At 42.0% G+C, this 18,540-nt stretch overlaps 1 protein-coding gene across 1 annotated transcript in view; it reads left to right on the top strand.

Moving 5' to 3' along the window:
* Positions 1–1,554: 1,554 nt before the first annotated feature.
* ZDHHC13 (zDHHC palmitoyltransferase 13) overlaps positions 1,555–18,540 on the top strand; it is a 36,018-nt gene continuing 19,032 nt past the window's right edge. Inside the window, exons 1-9 of the mRNA XM_080908510.1 lie at positions 1,555–1,647; positions 7,308–7,453; positions 10,576–10,698; positions 12,012–12,089; positions 13,523–13,667; positions 15,017–15,081; positions 15,830–15,992; positions 16,228–16,353; positions 18,108–18,241. Coding sequence (XP_080764636.1) covers positions 1,621–1,647; positions 7,308–7,453; positions 10,576–10,698; positions 12,012–12,089; positions 13,523–13,667; positions 15,017–15,081; positions 15,830–15,992; positions 16,228–16,353; positions 18,108–18,241 — 1,007 coding nt within the window. The 5' untranslated portion in view covers positions 1,555–1,620. The remainder of the gene's footprint in view (positions 1,648–7,307; positions 7,454–10,575; positions 10,699–12,011; positions 12,090–13,522; positions 13,668–15,016; positions 15,082–15,829; positions 15,993–16,227; positions 16,354–18,107; positions 18,242–18,540) is intronic.

Raw genomic sequence — 18,540 nt, 5'->3', positions numbered from 1 at the left:
GGTGTATGCAGAGCAGCCATAGGGTTGCTAACACACACTAAGTGATCAATAAACAGACATCAGATTAGGTAATGATCAAGGAGTGACCATATGATAAGGTTCTCTTCTCTTGGAAACCCTCCCCAGGCTTCATCCTACACTATCCAAATCGCCTGCCTTTTCCTCTTGCTCTGGAGGAAGTCCCTTGCCCTTCCTTTCATTTGTCATTCAGTTTGCTCCGAATAGCATCATAAAAGTGGATGACACATTTGTACATCCACCCATATACTCACTGTAATTATGGTAAATAGCTTCTAAGTCTCGGGGCTGTTCTGGGCACTGGGAGTTCCTAGACAAACACAACCTCTCATCCTCAGTGGGTGTAGGTTTTGTGGGTAACCTATGGTGTGCCCAATAAGTGGGGCCACTGACAACATAATACACTTATACTTTTAGTGTTTCGGGGTAATATTTTCTTCATGGGTGAACCCAGCATTTATTTCCAGACTTATTTCATGGCTTATAGGATAGAGAGTCACAATATTAATTCTACTCTGAATCAGTTTCTAAGGATCTAACCAAGCTGGGTTTAACAACAGACACATCAAGGGATTATTACAAAGAACTGTGTTGAGGGCAGGCCCCAGGAAAGACCCGCTGTTTTCTGGATGCTGAGGTAGGAGAGAGCTCTCCCCACTGGTAAGAACCAAGAGTATTCTAGTTTCATAACCCACCAATCTGTGCAAGACTGTGCCAGCTCTTCCATGTTCACCAAAAGGGACAGGCGAGGCTTGTCCAGCTTATCTCTACCTTCCCTGTGGAGCTCTCATACTTTCTGCTTTCTTTGTCCTAACACTTATTTTGTCTCGTTTACTGATTTATCTGTGTGTGGGAGGGTGGTAGTGGTGAGCGAGCTTCTCTCTGTATGTGTCAGGATCAGTGGGAAACACTGAGACTTTTCCCTTCCCACCATGATCCTGGAGAACAAACTCAGGCCGTGACACTTGGCAAGTGCTTTTACCGCCTTTCATATCTTCTGCTTTCTATGAGGAACCAGGTCCCTATGGTAGAAGTGTCTTCCTTGCTCAAGAGCATGTGCCTGAAGAGCAGCGGACATTTTAACAGCTAACATCTGTAAGGTTGTCCATGAGACAGGATGCTCTTCATGTGCCAAAACCCCGGACTGTGCATACTTTTCCTCAATTGATTTTCCAAACGTTTACATGAAGGTCTCCTTGGCTCCATTTCACAATGGAGAAGCCTGAGGTGAGGGAGAGATTTCCACAAGGACATGTAGCTTTGGGGCAGCCCACGCCGGGACGTCGGAATAACAGCCTGAACATGCACCTGTATTAGAGCCTTCAGAGTGGGAGCCTGAAGTGGTGCCAAGGGTGGGGCTGAAGCAAAGAACATAGCGGGGGCGGGGCAGAGGGCGGGGAGGACCCGCGAGGTGAGAAAGTCCCGCCCTCAGGAGAGGGAGGCCGGGGATTGGCTTCTCGCGGCGGATTGGCAGCTCTGGGGTGCGTGCAGTTAGGAGGGCGGGGCGCGAGCCGGAAGTGGGCGACAGGCGGCTGAGGCGTGCTCGGCGAGCCGTGGCCGCCACTTTGCGCTGGAGCCGCGGCCGGGCGGGCGCGGGGCGTGATGGAGGGCCCGGGCCTGGGCTCGCAGGTGAGCGCGGCTGAGGTGGGCGGCGGTGGGGACCCAAGCCGCGGCCAGGGGAGGCGGTTCCGCGAGGACGGCGGGGTCTGGGCCTTGACCACACTGAGAAAGATGCTGCTCGCCCTTGGAGGTAGCCGCAAAGCGAGGCCCGGCGCTCCTGCTGCTGCCATTCGGCGGCAGGGGCGTCACGCACCGGCGCTCTAGTCGGCCAGGACCTGCAAGGTGTCAGGTGACACACCTCAGGTGGCACAGCCGGCCTTGGACCTTAGCCTGGAGTCTGAGAGAGTCTGTTGGGAAATTTCCAGCCCTAGCGCCTAGGCTGCCGCTGTCTCTCCGCCTTGTGCTCTCTTAGCTCTTGTTCCATCCACATCCTTCCTACTCCTTGAAAGCATCGCGTCTGTGGAGGCAGGAGGAAGGGAGCTCCGTGGTACCCATCTGCAAAATCCCGAAGGATTCTATTCTGAGAAGGGCTAGATTCGTCCCAGAGGACAGAGGAGGCCAAAGGGGAAGTTATAAAAACCAAGAAAACTAAGAATTTGTCCCTTTTGATTGTGACCTCTAAAATTTGATAACTGGCGCGGAATTGATTCCCACTTACTATTTTCGGGCTTCTTCGATCCTAGCAAATGGTTAGCATGTGCTACATGCTTTTATGTGCACCTTTTTAATCCCAGCATCCTTAAGCAAAAGAAATCCCCATTTACAGGTGAGAAAGCTGAAGCAGTCTCTAATTCAAGTTGAACTAGAAGATTTTTTTTTCTTCAAGCAGTTTGAGGTAGTCACATTGCTTGGACTCTTTAAATATTTTCCCCCAATTCCAAGAGTGTTCTTCATATCTCCTTATATTTCTTCTTCAACTAGTTTGTTGTAGGTTTAAGTGGGAAATAATTTGATGAGGTGCTCTTATTGGGAGTTCCTACATATTAAAAGAAATAAAAATGATGCGCATGCAGGGAGCCAGGATTAGGACTAAAGAGCTTAGACTCTTAGCATTGAAAGTGTCTCATTCTTTTTCTCAGGCTCAAAAGTTGGTAAGGGTAGCCCCCATTTCTTAATTACCATCACTCATTAATAAAAGCCTGTGAGAGCTTAGGTTTGCTCCTCCATGCTGAAGGGAAAATAACCCTGCTCATGTTCATCACAGCATCAGAAGGGAGAGGATGACTTTAGAGGTTGAAGTTGGCGAGGCAGGATAGACTGGTGTTAATGATAATTGCTACTTTCTCCAGTTGTAATGTGAAGAGCTTATACTTCTTAGAACACCTCCCCCCCCACGCACACACACAGTCTTGGTCCCCACTCCTTGTGAAGCTAGGTAAGAGTAGTTATTTCTAATTTTTAAAGTGAGAACAGACACTCAAGAAAATGTAGTCACATGCTAGAGAGCAGTCCAGATTCCATGTGTTAACATTTTAATGGTTTTTCTGTCATACTTCCCTACTCCCGTTTTATTTGCTAGTCAGCCAGATCATGATTTTTCTCTTAGAATCCAATGTGACTTTAGAATGCTTTCTGTTTTAAAAAATAATTTGATTACATTGTAATGACCACACAGCTTAAAGATGCTCTATTGAGCATGCTCAAAAGCATGATGGCAGGGAGAGCAGCCATTGTTAACTCACGGATCTGAGATCTGAGTACACTGGTTCAGGTTGGTTTGTCTCCCTGTCCACTGCGTCTAGAGCCTCGGCAGGAAAGACTTAAGCTAGATGTGAGTTGCTGCCAGGTATTAGTGTTTTCACTTGCAGATCTGGCCGTTGATGCCCACAGATCAACAGATACCTGGTCTTCTGCACAGCCTGGTAGCTGAATTCTAAAAGAAGTGTGTCTTAAGAGACAAGAAAAGGAAGCTTCCAGTTTCTAAAGCCTAGGCTTGCAGACTGGCACTGCAGCATTTCTGCAATGGTTCATTAGTGAGGCAGTTCACAGAGCAGAGTTAAGAGAAAATGGCATGGCTCCTTCACCTCTTGATCTTGAACATAAGAAAAACTGGGGACTTAGAAAAACTGCCATTGGTGTGACCTTATACCTTATACATAATATTCATTTGACCCTTTTCTTCCCTATGGAGGTGTGTGTGTGTGTGTGTGTGTGTGTGTGTGTGTGTGTGTATTATCTTGTTATTTCTTTTTTTTTTTCCTCCTCCCCAGCAACCCATGTATCTTAGAAAAACAACAAAACAAACCGTGGCATCCTGGTCCCTTGAATTATTTGTGAGCTGGAATCCTAGGTGGACCAGAGAAAGTCAAGTGGATCACAGTCATAGACTCTTTAGAGCCAGCTTTCTTTTATTTGAGTAGATTATAATTATTATGATACAGAAAGAACCCTAAAAGGTTCTTTACTTTCCTTGTAATGCAGCTAAGTACCTCTTGGTTTTTGGCTATGTATGATTCTGTGCTTGCTTACTTAGCAGATAGATCTGAACAAACCTATTCAGAAGAGCATTATGATTCTTGATCTGGGTGGGATGAGGGGATAAAAGCTTACCTCTCTCCCCCATTGAATGTAGACATAAAGTCTGTCAGACTATCTAGCATCTTCTTAAGGACTCTGGAAAAGTCAATGGTTATATCACATTAAAGATGACCAGAAATCAAACTCCATGAACCTAGCAGCTAATTTACCTTTGTCAACTCTTGGTTTGCCCCTGTTACAGACTTGAGGACATTTGTACAGACAGTGCTCTGTGTAGTTGGTTCACTTAGGAAGCAAGAAAGGGATCTTTTGGCGACATGGGGTGCTAGAACTTTTCTCAGTAGCCAGAATAATTGTGATTTCAAAGGCGATTTCTGGAAGTGAGCACAAAACCAGACTCCATCTACGAAATAACAAGTTGATAACCTGGACAACAAAATTTAAAATGTGCCCAGTGAACAGTTCTTTTAAGGAAAGTAAAGCTACATACAGTCCAGAAGAAAATACTTGAAAGTCACACATCTCTTGTACTAACCTAGATTGTTTATTGTCACGAACTCTTAACAATAAGACAACAGAAAGCACAGGTAAGAAGTGGAAGGTGGACGCGTCGGCACATGACTGCTAACCCAGCTCTTAGGAAGCTGAGGCAGGAAGACCACAAGTTAGAGGCTGAACTGGGAGACCCTGGATCAAAAGGGAGGGTGCCAAAGACTTGAAGAAACTTCATAAGAGATATGGGGAAGGCAGATTAGTGCAGGAGATAATGCTTAGCTTCTTAGCCATTGGGGATATGTAAATGAGGACCCTATGAGATACGTTGCACATCGGTTGTGTGACAGCTGACTAAGTGCATGGATCCTGCTTTTAAAGTCTGTTTCTGGTACCCAGGTTGATCTTGGTTGTTTTGGGTTTTGCTTTTGTTTTCTCTATCCTGTGTTATTTTGTGTCCTCTCATACTACAGAAGTGTTACAATCCCTGTAGTTATGAACTGATTTCTTTTTTCAGTTCTGTCCGTTTTTATTTCATAAATTTAAATGTTTGACTTCCATATACATCCAGTATTACATCTCCTTATATAGGTAGCTCTGTAATATCATGAAATCTTTTACTCCTCATAATGTTGTTGCCATTGCTTTGTCTTCTCATGACCACTACATTCCTCATGCTTAATGTTTGTGTACATCTGTCTGTGTGCTTCAGTGGAGCATTCCATACACAGCCTGCACTTTTCTATCCTCGGAGAGTTTACTCTGTGCGTGTCTATATAGAGCATGTTCTTTTTATTTTTTTAATTTACAATATATGCGAATAATGTCTTTTTTTTTAAGGAAGCATTGCAAAACTTTTAAGTATCCCACATCTTAAGCTTCAGTCCCCCACCCCAAAAACATACACTCACACACACCTAATTCTCTGCTTAGCTTATTTCTTTTGAAATCTGCTCTCACCTTGAGCTACCTCGGCCTGTTGCATGTGTTATTTCTGGCTTCTCACTTATGCAGAGAGGCCCTGAGGGTCTAGCAGGCCTTTGAACATCACAACCCAACATTGTTACAAAGTTGCCTAAAATAATCGTGAACAACAATCTCTTTGTATTAAATAAGTTTAATGTGTGTCCTGTTGATCATATTTAACTACATCATAGGTGTCTTTAGGTACATAAGGCTAGTGGGCCACAGGTTGGACATATATTCTCAAATTCTAACATTTTGGGATCTGTGGTAACATTCTCCCACCTCCCCCCCCCCCCTTTTTTTTAATTGAAAACATTTTTTGCACACTATGTTCTGATTATGGTTTTCCTTTCCTCAATTCCTCCCAGGTCCTTCCCATCCCCCACCTACCCAATTCCATGTCCTTTTGTTCATTCATGTGTGCTTGTTTTCTCTCCTCACCCTTTCTCTCCCCCCCCCTCCAAAACACAGACTTTCTTAAGTTCTCATTTCTCGGATACTTTCCTGTTGTTCATAGTTAAAATAGTTTATGTCAGGTGTTTGTCCAGTTTCTAGGTCTTCTTTGAAACAGGACAGTGACAGTGGGAGCTAATCCTGGTTATTGCGTTGTACACTAAAGCAGAAGGCTCTGTTTTATAAACAGCTGAGCAAAGAACTTGCACTTAGGTGTTTCAGTGCTGCCATCTAAGACAAAGTAGAGCATCAGCAAGCGGAGTTTGATGATGCCAACAGTTTGTGAGGATGAGAACCAGGAAAGCTTAATTGAAGTGGCCATTTTAAGATGGGCTTAGCATACCTTAAATGCCAGACAGTTCAGCTCTGGCTGCATATTGTTAAGAAGTGGTTATCCGTGAATACTCAAGACACACAAGCGCGTGCACAGCTGTAGTGTCAGCAGTGGCCCCAAGCTAGGAAGATCCACGTAAGTGGGCACGTAAATAAGTTGATGGTGGTATGATAATGTTGGGTCACTTTACGTCAGCCTGGTCACTTCTCTCCTGGCTGTTGCTGCATGACAAATGACCATACATATGGCTCAGAGTGCCTGTTTATTAGCTCAGTGTTTCTGCTTGTCAGAAGTCCAAACACATCTTACCTGGATCCTTTGCCCAGGGTCTCACAAGCTGGTGTCATGGCTGAGCTGTGTTCCCTTATGTAACTCAGAGTTTTTTCTCAAGCCCGTGTGGTTAGTAATGCAGCTCAACTCTGTGCTGACACTTGATACACACTTTCATCTTCCTGATGTCTGTCACGCAGGAGCGATTTCACTGCTAGAAACTGCCCTTAGTCCTTGCCACCTGGCCTTTTGCAGTCCCTTCTGTCTCATGGCAGCCTGCTTTTGCAAAACCAGTGGATGCTAAGACAGTCTTATTCACCCTGTCATAGGCAACATCAACCCACCAGCTTTGTCATATTCCTTGCCACAGGGATTTCCATCTTGAGAGAGAAAGGAAACTGCAAGAGCTTGATCATTAGGAAGTGAGAGTATTTTTTTAGGGTGTGCTCAGCACAACTCTGAAAACAAGATCCTGGTAGTGTTCCTTCAATGTCTCTGTCTGTGACCTCTACTTCTGCAGCTACCAAGGCACATCTGTGCCTTCTCAGGTTTTATGACAACGTTTATAATTTGGATTTTTCTCATTTTAAGTATATTTTCATTAAGATATTTCACTAAGAGATTAAAGCAATTTGATTTGTTAGCATAGGTGTTGTTGATGGTATAACACGCTTCACTACATGGTTGGATTATGATGTTAATTCTTCATGCTTTGTCAATTGCTCTCACTCTTCAGTGCAGGAACCACAGCCATGGCTCCCATGCCCCAGGATTCGGTCGACACGGCGTCTGTGCACATGAAAACAAAGAACTTGCGAAAGCAAAAGAAATTCTCCCTCTTATAGAGGACTCCAGTAACTGTGACATCGTCAAAGCTACACAGTGAGTCTACCGGACCCTCCGTTCTATCCCTAGAGTCTCTTCAGCTATGATAATGGGTGTGCAGTTGGTGGCGTTCTGTGTGCACTTTGTTACCGCATCCTAACAGCTCCATACCGGCACCAGTGCGCTTGCCATTCCAGCATCTCCGTACTCGGTGCCGTATACCTTGGCTTCGTGTGTCAGGCTCCATTAGATGGTGAGCAGCTTCTCAGCAGAACTTACCCTTCTTCATCTTTGTACCCCAGGCCTTTTGCATAGTTTCTGTCTTTTATTGGGTGCCAGGTAAAATGTCTACTGAGCAAATGGATGACGTGGAACAAGATGAAAACTAGACTCTAATCTGAGTTTAACGTGGACTGGGAAACAGCAGCTCACGTTTGTGGATGTTAGTTGTTAATTAGTATATGTTTCCTGCATTTTTGTTTGCTGGTGCCAGAGGACAGGTAGTTAGAAGTATATTCTAATGGGTCTGTTCCTTGTGCTGAAAGTAGAAGTGAGTTTTAAAATGTTCTGCTTACAGCGGCTGTTCTGTGGACAGCCGTGCTGTCAGTGATTGCCGGGGTGTCTTCATGGAGCCTGTTCATTTCAGGGATATGCCTTTTGAGCATATTTTGAAATATGTTGTGTATCAGACAGGATTAAGTAGTAATTTATATTTATGTAGTCAAGTATAAACATTATTATGTCCATTTAATGTAAGTCACACTCATCAGATCACCATAATAAAAACTAGGATTACCAGTTTATCTTGGTATCATTCCTGTTAAAACCGTGTTTGGCTTTAACACTAACTAATGTTTCTGTCCATTATTCATCTATTAACAAGTTACCTGAGTGGGTTATTCTGATTACCATTTTATATAAAGTTAGTTTAAAGACCCCGGGTCTACTGCTTTGGGTGAATATTATTTGATAGTTTGTATTGCTATAGTTTGAGAGTATTCTTAAGGGGAATGTTGCCTTTAGTCAGAATAGGAACATTGAAATGTCTCTGTCACCAGGAAAGCTCTGATGTGCCAAATGCTAGACATCAGCCGCATTCACAGGGAAGCTCAGCAAGAAGTCATCTTTGATGTTCCTTTAGGTCTTGACCCTTCTCAAATGATTGTGGAGATGTCTTTAGACCAGTGGTCCCCAACCTTCTGATGCTCAGCCCTTTAAATACAGCTCCTCATGCTGTAGTGACCCCAGCCCTGAAATTACTTTCATTACTACTTCATAACTGTAACTTTGCTGTTGTTACTAGTCATCATAAATATCTGTGTTTTCTGATGGTCTTAAGTGACCCCTGTGAAAGAATTGTTTAGCCTCCAAAGGGGTCTTGACCCACAGGTTGATACTTTAGATAGATTCTTGGAAAGGAGACGGAAACAGAGAGACAAATGTTATATACACCAATAAAATGTTAACGTTTCTCAGAAAAAAAGGAATATTGTTTTTCAGTAAAATGTCCAAAATGACCTTTAATAGTTCAGCCATGACGGTGAGCCATGATCAGAAGCTTCTGTGTGTTGTTTACACATAGCTGTTCCTATCGAGCAAAACACTTGCATTCAGTTGTGAAAAGGTGAGGTTGTTTTGCCAGTTGATTTGAGTTTTGACCTCTGAGGGCCAATTGCAATTTCCAGGTCCTTCTAAATAGAAATAAGTTTCAGAGAAACTACTAAGAATGTATGTTGTGGTTAGTTTCTGTTAAAAAGAGATGTTGCTAATGTATGATTATGATATAATTAAAATATAATTTATAATTTATGGAAGCATCTAAAAATAGCTCAGCAGATTCTATATCTTCTAGGCTCACCTTTTCTCTTCCTTTTCTGCCTCACACTTAATGTCCTCATCTGTGTTCAGTTACCACCATGCTGGTGTCTGAATTCTGTTAGGCTGATCTAAGCTGCTGCTTTCCTATTGCCACTAACAGAATCTTTCTTAAAACTCAAATTCTCACACTTTCCTTTTCCAGTGACTTTATTGCTTTCCCACTGAGCTGAAGATGAGCTCATAGTCCCATCCCAAGACCTTGTGTGGTCTTGCCCTCCTTCCCTCTCTACTCTCTGTGCTGTGCTCACCATTGCTAAGCTGTTTCTGTTTCTCTGAACATCAGTGTAGTGTTTCACATCTCAGTTTTTGTCCTGTCCAGAATGTCCTCCCTTCTTAAATTAACAGCACGTGTGTCGTGTCTTAGTTTCTCCAGGAAGGACTGTTGACTGGCTCTACATCCTGGCTATTTCTTGTTGAATTTATCTCATTCCAAGTTTGCTTTTAAGGTTTCACCTACTTTGTAAGGTAGTTGCATAGGTGTGGCTTGCTTCAGAGATAAGATGGAAGTCGGCAGCCAACAGCTGTGTTTTTAGACCAGTGAAATTACTGAAGGAGAGCAGGTGTGAAGATTGAGGCTAAGACAGTTCCATTCAGCTCCGCGTGGATGAATCCATGAGTTAGTAACTGAGCTTACTTTTGTTTGGCTTTAAGCTATGTTCTGTGTGTGTTAGCGTTAGACCATGTCTAAGAATTCAGCAATCAGTTTCAACCTTTCTCGAATTCAGAATGGTTTCCTCCCCCTTCTCAGAGGAGAAAGGGAGAGGGGGATGGGGGAAGAGCTGCGTAAGGGAGGAACAGGGAAGAGAGGGGGTGAATATTGGGATGTAAAGTGAATGATTAAATACATGGGAAAAACAACATAAAAAGGCAAAAATAAAAAAAATACTGCACGTGAATTTGTACTGTGCGTTCATAGAGCTTTAAATCTGTCGTGGTTGCCGACATAATACAGTGTGATAGTTATTTACGTGATATCTGTATTGCATAAGTGACCTGTAATGTTAGAGTGTGGGAGACATGCAGTTCTACTGTATGGAGCACCTTATTTGATAAGACATGCAGTTCTACTATGTATGACATCTTATTTGATAAGGGGTTTGAGCAGACGTGGAATCTGCAGGGATCCCAGAGTACAGGGCTCCAGGGACAGCGGGGGACAGCTGCTTTAGTCCATGTTGACTAGAAAGTTGTTTGCATTAAAATTTTAAAAATACAGTAATAAAAGTCATGGTAAAAGGAAGAGATTTTGACATAAAATTATTATAATGGTATTAAGTGTGCTTTTCTTTTTCTTATTTTAGATACGGGATTTTTGAACGATGTAAGGAGCTGGTGGAAGCAGGATATGATGTCAGACAACCAGACCGAGAAAATGTGTCTCTTCTCCACTGGGCTGCCATTAACAACAGACTGGAGCTCGTAAAGTAAGATGGTGTGTGTGTGTGTGTGTGTGTGTGTGTGTGTGTGTGTGTGTGTGTGTTTTGCACACCTATAATCTTCCCTTGTAAGTGAAAACCTGGAACTTTTCTCATATCAGTTACCTTAGCATTGGAGAAGGCCAGTCATAAATTAGACCCATCATAAAGATAAAGAATAGTTAGGGAAGAGAGATGTGTTTTGAAAAGAAAACAGTATTACTTTCTTAGGATAAAATTTACATCTAAGTCTAGAAGAAACAATGAAATATTTGGGTTAAAACATCAGGAGGGATAGATATGTAGAGAATTGGACTTTGAAAATAGTTGTGGAATATAGTTTGAAATGAGCATATAATGGTTTGTATAGTTTTCATAAAGAAAGCCCTGCTGCCTACACATTGTCTGGTATAACCATTTGTAATTTAGTGTGTAAAATGCCAGGGGGTAGTAAGGATCTGACTGTATACTCAATGTATATTTCAAATCAGAGGACTGTGTAAAATTCTTGAGGCTTAAAAAAATTTAAATTTATTAGTTTAAAATCTCCCCACACATCATGCCAACAGACAAGCTACGGTGTATTCTTCAGACCATGTGACATATGAAGCACATACTTGAAGTAAGGAGATAAACTAGAGAAGAAAATTGTTTTCATACATCACAGGTTCACCACACAGTGCCTCACACCCAGTTCCTGAACCAGGGCGTTCATAATTTCTAATTTGCCTAAAATGATGTAAAATTCATTTTTACTACTTTAAGAACTTATTCCCACATGCTACTTTTGATTATGAACTGCTAAAAAATGATATAATCTCACCTTCCTCTTTCTACTTTAAAGCTATTTAAGAGTGCTAGAGTCATTAGAATATTTAGAAAAGTTGTCATGTGTTGGGCTTGTGGGTGAGAGGGGAATGCTAATTATAGCAAAGATAATTATAATTATACTATTAAGTGTTTCACCAGAGATCATGCATCATTTTGAGACTTCTGCTATAATTTCTGTTTTATAGACTAGTGTGAAGGAAAAGTTGAGCTGGGTTGGTAGAGTACTTGCCTATGAGATACGGAGCCCTGGGTTGGGTACCAGTGCCACACAAAAACTGGGACGTGTGGTGCACACCTGCATTCCCAGCACTGGGAAGTGGAGAAAGGAGAACCAGAAGTCAGTTCAAGGTCATCTGACTGCCTTATGAGTTTGAGGCCAGCCTGGAATACATGAGGCTTTATCTTGTGAGAGGAGTGGAGGCTAGAAGAAAGCCTTTTCTTTCCCAATGTGAATCTTGAATCTCATGTCTTATTTTCATTGTTTTTAACAGGTTTTATATTTCCAAAGGTGCTGTGATAGATCAGTTGGGTGGTGACTTAAATTCAACTCCTCTTCACTGGGCTATCCGGTAAGATGTCTTTCCAAGTTTTGACATATGCGGCTAATGGCAGCATGTCTTAACCTCAGCTGCAGGCAGGGGAATGGTTTGTTTGTCTTGTCTTTTTCTTTTGATCCTTCAGGGGTTCTTTTAGTTTTTTGTTTGGTTTTTGTTTATTGTAAATAAAGTGGAGCTTTGGGTTTCTAGAAGAGTTGTTTTAGTGTTTGATTTTGTGCTCCAGTATGATTATCAGACTCAAATGCATTGGAATTCTGTTTTGAAACTGGAATGAGCATATCTATTTGGTTTGTATAAATGAACACAGTAGTTCAACTGGAAAGTCAGTCTTCAGTCTTTGCTGTTCATTTGGAGACTCAGTGCATTGAGTCTTCAATCTCCTTAAAGTGCATCTCTATCTCTCAAGATCAAATGGGTAAGCTCCTTTGAAGTCGATCATGGTAATCTTGAGTAGGCTGGCTTAACATGGTACTATGGTATCTTCCTCCTCTTTGCTGTGAGGTGCACTGATCCTCTGAAGCTGAGGGAATAAGTCTGTCTGCCTAACCTACTCTGCTGACTGCGGTTGTAATTCAGTTGTTACTGCCAGGCAGAGAGCTGAGTCTTTTGTCCATAGGCAAGAGTTTTGAAGAACCTAAGGATCGCTCTTGTCCTTCAGGACCCTGATGGTAGTCTCCATGAAAATGAGTTACGTTTGGAGATAGACACATATGTGTGTGTGTGTGTGTGTACACATACATGTGTATATATATACATATATATGGTTCTTAATGATATGGCTTATAAATATATATGGCTCTTAATATTTTTACAATGTATCCATAGTCTTAATATTATACTATAATATTTCTGGCTCATGATCATCTTTTAGTTTCAAAAACACCAGTGAAGCCTGCAGGGTTTCAAGGCTTTTACTGTTTGCATTAGTCATTTGCTGTTTCTGTTTGCCCATGTATTAGGTTTAATTTAGATTCAAGGCTATCAAGTTTACCATTTGCCCCAAGCATGGTCATGTAATTCTGAGTTGGACTATGTAAGTAAAAGACATTTGTGGTTGACAGAATGGCTAAGTGGTTAAGAGTATTTGCTGCTCTTGCAGAAGACCAGAGTTCTGTCTCAGAACCCACTGTGAGGTGATTCACAACTCCCTGCATGCAACTTCAGCCCCAGGGAGTCAGACACCTTCTGGCGTCCTCTGGCATGCACATATACGGCACATATACACACCTATACATAAATAAAACTAGTTTGTTTGTTTTTAAAGAGTAGAAGTCACTTTTACAACTGCCAGTCTGTAAAACACCTTCCTACTAGAAAATATTATTTTGTCCAGCCAGAATCTCTCACGTCTTAGAATCATGTAGTTTCTTCCTGGGTATTTTTTGGTTTTCTGCAAGAATTCTGCTTCTACAGATAAAGCACATTGGGAAATTTCCTGTTCACAGACAAGGGCACTTGCCGATGGTCATATTATTACTCCAGCATGGTGCAGACCCCACTCTGATTGATGGAGAGGGATTCAGCAGCATCCATCTGGCGGTCCTGTTTCAGCACATGCCCATCATCGCGTATCTCATCTCAAAGGGACAGGTACGTTTGACGTGTAATTTGAAGATATTGGGAGGATTACTGGTCCTGGTCTACCCTAGGTTTTATGTTGGAGTTAATGGCTGTCTAGGTACTCAGAACTAACCTCAGTAAGCCAGCCTGGCTCTTGAGCACTGTTTTTTTTTTTTTTTTTTTTGTTTTGTTTTTTTTTTTGGCTTCACTAGAGGGAGAAAGACAGGTTATTTTAGCTCAGCATCATTTAATGTTTCTGAAACTTGTAAGCCTGTAATAGTTTTTCTTATGATACCAGTAATTTTCAGGGTTTTTTTTTAAAAACATGACCTCAAAACCTGTATTTTCCTTCTGCTTGAGTGTAGAAATGGCTGTCAGATCACTATTAACCCAGCGTTTGCTTTCAGTATTTGAGCTCAAATGGGAGGCCAATTTGAATGTGAGCATCTCATTTATTGTTCTCTGAGTAGCTCCACCAGAATGACGTCCTTCAGAGCATGGGTTAAATTACAGGCTGTCGGCAGTGGGGGTTTTGCTGTGAGCTGTGCTTGCTGGGGTGAGCTGACAGCAAGGTGGTTTGTGTGTTAGCAGTCTGGTCTGCAGTGAGTGTGGAAACGTGTTTGCACAAATGCCATTGGATTGATTGTTCTCCCTCTAAGCACTTTCTCTCAGACAGCCCAGTGGAGTGGAATAATTATAACCTCTTGGGCTTCATTTTTAAAATGTATGCGAGAGGAGACCCTTGTGCTTCTTTCCAAGTTCTTTCCCCAGAGCCTTAAGAACCCCCAGTAACTTGACCAGGGCACTGTTGGACCTCACCCTGGTCATGTTTTGTAGAAGAACTGTACCCTTGTCAGGATATGATTCCCTTTTTCCTTCTCTTCTATAAAACATAAAAAGGGTTTTTGAGTTTTTCTTGCTTAACTCTTTGAAGCAAGTGCACAGAAAGAAGTGACTCTGGAGATGAGTAATGCTCGATTGCCGGGTGGTTATTAATTATTATGGTTATTAATTATTATGGGCGAACATAGTCATGCACTATTACTGGATGAAAGGTAGTGTGAATCAGTGCGGCAGGGTTTAAGCAACACGACTTTAAGATCTCTCGTTTTCAGTGGTGATTGTCACCTGTCCTCCATTTTCCTTTCACATCACATAACACTATATCACGTGCTCACATTCTCCCTCTAAAATATTTGTAGCAATCTATGGCTTTTTCTTACCCTGTAAAAACAAAGTGCTTTTTTTAACTTAAGTAATAATAGAACCATCTTTAGAGCAGTGACAGAGATGAAGGTGTTGAAGAAGTATTTATCTACTAAGGAATGGGACTTTTCCTACTGTGTTCACCGTTTTGCTAACCGATCCCTTTTGACTAGAGCGTGAATATGACAGATGTCAACGGACAGACGCCTCTCATGCTCTCGGCTTACAAAGTAATCGGGTGAGTGTCCCGGACCCCTCAGTCAGCTTCTTGGTTCCTGTGAGCTTCTGAAAATATATTCTCAAGTGTTTCGGTCTGTGAGATGCTTCAGATTTTCCACTTGGCATGAGGAGCTATACTTAGAATACCCACTGAGTACACTTCCTCCTGGTGGCTTTGGTGGGAAAGTTTACTGAGTTCATATTCCTTAGCTTAAGCTCCTTAGTGACGACTCTTTCTGTACCTGAAGAAGTAACACAGTTAAATGTTCTCCCCATCACAGACCCTCATGGTAAGCCCACGTTTCTAACAGCAGTGAGTCTGAGGTTCTCTGCTGTTGCTGAGTGCTCTGAAGACGCTGACAGAGCTGGTACTTGATGAGAGTCTGTAGGATACGGTCAGAATGTATCTGCTTAAGTAAGACATGTGCAATGTTCAATTGTACAGCACTTAATGCTGGCCGAGGTTAAATTGACAGTTTTTAAAAATATTAACCACTAAATAAAACAGCAACATGAAGAACATTTTTCTTATTCCCTCTATTGCTGTCTAAATTGCATCATGGATATAGCAAGCTGCCATTTAAGGGCTGTCTTTCTTGTGTCTTTATCTTCCCTGTTAGTAACTAGAGTAGAACTCTGAAGAGACCCCTTAGTTCTTCCGAGTGCTTTCTGGTAAATGATACACTGTTCTTAAAATCTCTGTTTGCGTTTTCTTCTTCATCTTCATTCCTACTGATGCCTTGTGGTGGTGTTGTGTTTTGAGACAGGCCAGAACCAACTGGATTTCTTTTAAAGTTTAATCCCTCTCTCAGTGCTGTTGATAAAACACATCAGAACACTCCACTTCACTGGGCAGTCGCAGCAGGAAATGTCAGTGCAGTTGATAAGCTTTTGGAAGCTGGTTCTAGCCTGGACATCCGAAATGCTAAGGTATGACCGGTCTTCTCTAGTTCATTATATCATCAATCAGAAGATGGGTAGAGTGTACCTACAGGTGACTAGCTATTCATCTGGGTTTTTAGGTACCACAAGATAACTATTAACAATAATAACTACTCTTAGAATAAACGTGTCAGTCTATGATTCTGATGAAAAAGTGTTTTAATACCTGTAAAATATTTAAAAATAGAAATATAATTTATTATATTATTTTATTTATTCTTAGGGAGAAACACCTCTTGATATGGCTCTGCAAAATAAAAACCAGCTCATTGTTCACATGCTAAGAACAGAAGCCAAAATGAGAGCCAACAAAAAGTTTCGGCTTTGGCGATGGCTACACAAATGCGAGGTATTGTGTGATAGAAGTTGTTAGCTTCTGTCTTCGGGGCTGCAGGGAAGACTGGAGACTGAGCTTTGGACTGCAGTGGGTCTGATAGCATCTTTCCTGTGTCTCCCCCTATTCAGTGGTGTGGTTCTGGTTGGTCCACATCTTTCATTTATAGATAGAATGTGGTCCCCATGTCTTCAGTGCCATGTTAGAGCCTTGAACATGTGAGTTAGACTTTCCTCAGATTCCCAGTTATCTTCCCATTCTTCTTGACAAAACTAAATCCTCACAGCTTTAGGGTTTCTATTGCTGTACTAAAAGTCCATGACCAAAAGCCACTTGAGGTGGGAGATGTTTATTCTCTTAACTTCTACTTCACAGTCCTTCCTCAAGAGAAGTCTGGGCAGGAAATCAAGCTAGGAAAGTGGAGGCAGGAACTGATGCAGAAGCCACGTGGGAGTGCTGCTTTTCCCTTGTCCCCTTACTTGCCCAGCTTTCCTGTGACATACAGGACCACCCGCCCAGGTTTGGTACCTCCCATGGCGGACTGGACCCTCCCATATCAGTCGCCCTACCTGCCAATCTAGTGAGGCTATTTTCTCAATTTAGGTTTCCTCTTCCCAAAAAACCTAGCTTGTGTCAAGTTGACCTAGAACTAGTTAGCACATCGCTAAGTTCCAGCTTTTTATGAACTTTAACGTTTCTGTCTTTCTTCCCAGCTGGGATTTCAGCTTCATGAAAGAAAGCTGTTCACTTCCATGTATAGAACAGCATCACACAGGGAACCCAGTGAATAAATAGTGTAGTTTATATAGAAGATTGTTATGTCCATTTAATTATTTTGTGGTTATATTATAAATTCTAAATTTATCTTCACGTCAATAAGTTAGAACTGGAAACATTCTGAAGTCTTGATGCCATTTGGAATTATCTACTTCCAGATGCATGAGTAAAAGTGAAAAAAATAAGGCAAAGAGCATTGTTCCTCTTTGCTATCTCAGAAGCCCAGCTCGCTTTCTAGAGACGCACACACAGGCACCGAGATGCCTGACTGTGGAGCCCGGTGCCTCTACCCATGGCCTGTTGGCCCAGGTTCCTTCCTTTAACATTGTCAGAGTAAGCTGAAGCATTAGCTTCCTAATAAATACTCTGTCCCGAAACCTTCCCCAGGTTTTCAGCCGGGCTTTCTGATTAGTCTTTCTTAGTTACATGTGGGAACTTTGACTGCTTGTGTTTGCTGAGATCCTGCTCCTTTCTGCCTTCATAGTCCTGAGGAAGCTCCTTACTGCTTTTCACCTATGTGCAGATTACGCTCAAGACTTGCAAAATGCTAGGCTCCTCGTGCAAACCGCCTCCTGGATCTGCCCTGGGTGTCACAACCATTCACAATTCCACATGCTCCAAATCAAGCTCAGCCTTTCAGAACTATTTCTCTGGCTCTTAGCAAGGGAGGGTCATGGGTGAGGCTCAAGGTGCAGTTACTGTAGCCCTTCAGTTTAATCTGGATTGTATTCTTGGTGATGTAAAATATTAATTCTTATTATCACTTTCCTTTGAAAATGCCATTTTTGAGGGGAAAATGCAAAATGTCACTAAACAAAATTTGTAAGATTGTCTCTGTTGTATAATCAGTCGTTTTTTAAATTGGACAGCAATTTGAAGAAAATGTATTAGTTCCATAAATTTGTACTGTACTTGCGAAGTAGCTCTTGTACTGAACTAATTATTGTTATGAGTGTAATCATAAAGTTGTAAAACTCTTTATTTCTCAATAGCTCTTCCTGCTGCTGATACTCTCTGTGATCACCCTGTGGGCAGTTGGCTACATCCTGGACTTCAATTCGGATTCTTGGCTTTTAAAAGGATGTCTTCTAGTAGCATTGTTTTTTCTGTCATCTTTGTTTCCGAGGTGTGTATATTATTAGTGTTTGCCAGGCTGGTCATTGCGTTCCCAGTGTGACTGCCTACTTCTGTTCTCTGTCGCTGGAGTCTCAATGATGCTAAGCATAAATATTACTGAGCCATGTGACAGCGTCCTCAGGAAGAAAGGGTTCAATGGCATAGCTTGGGTTGTGTGGTTGAACTGACAGTTGGTGGAAAGTAAATAATGTGGGCCACACATTATGTCATTCGGTTTGTCAGCGATAGAGAGAGTTCTGTAACCATTTTATGTCTTGAAGTATTTACCCACTTTTCACAATTATTTTT

Source organism: Micromys minutus (genome assembly GCF_963924665.1).
Source record: "Micromys minutus genome assembly, chromosome: 32".
In the NCBI taxonomy this organism is placed as follows: Eukaryota; Metazoa; Chordata; class Mammalia; order Rodentia; family Muridae; genus Micromys; species Micromys minutus.
The sequence above is the reverse complement of the archived record's forward strand: the minus strand, read 5'-3'. Positions and strand labels throughout refer to the sequence as shown.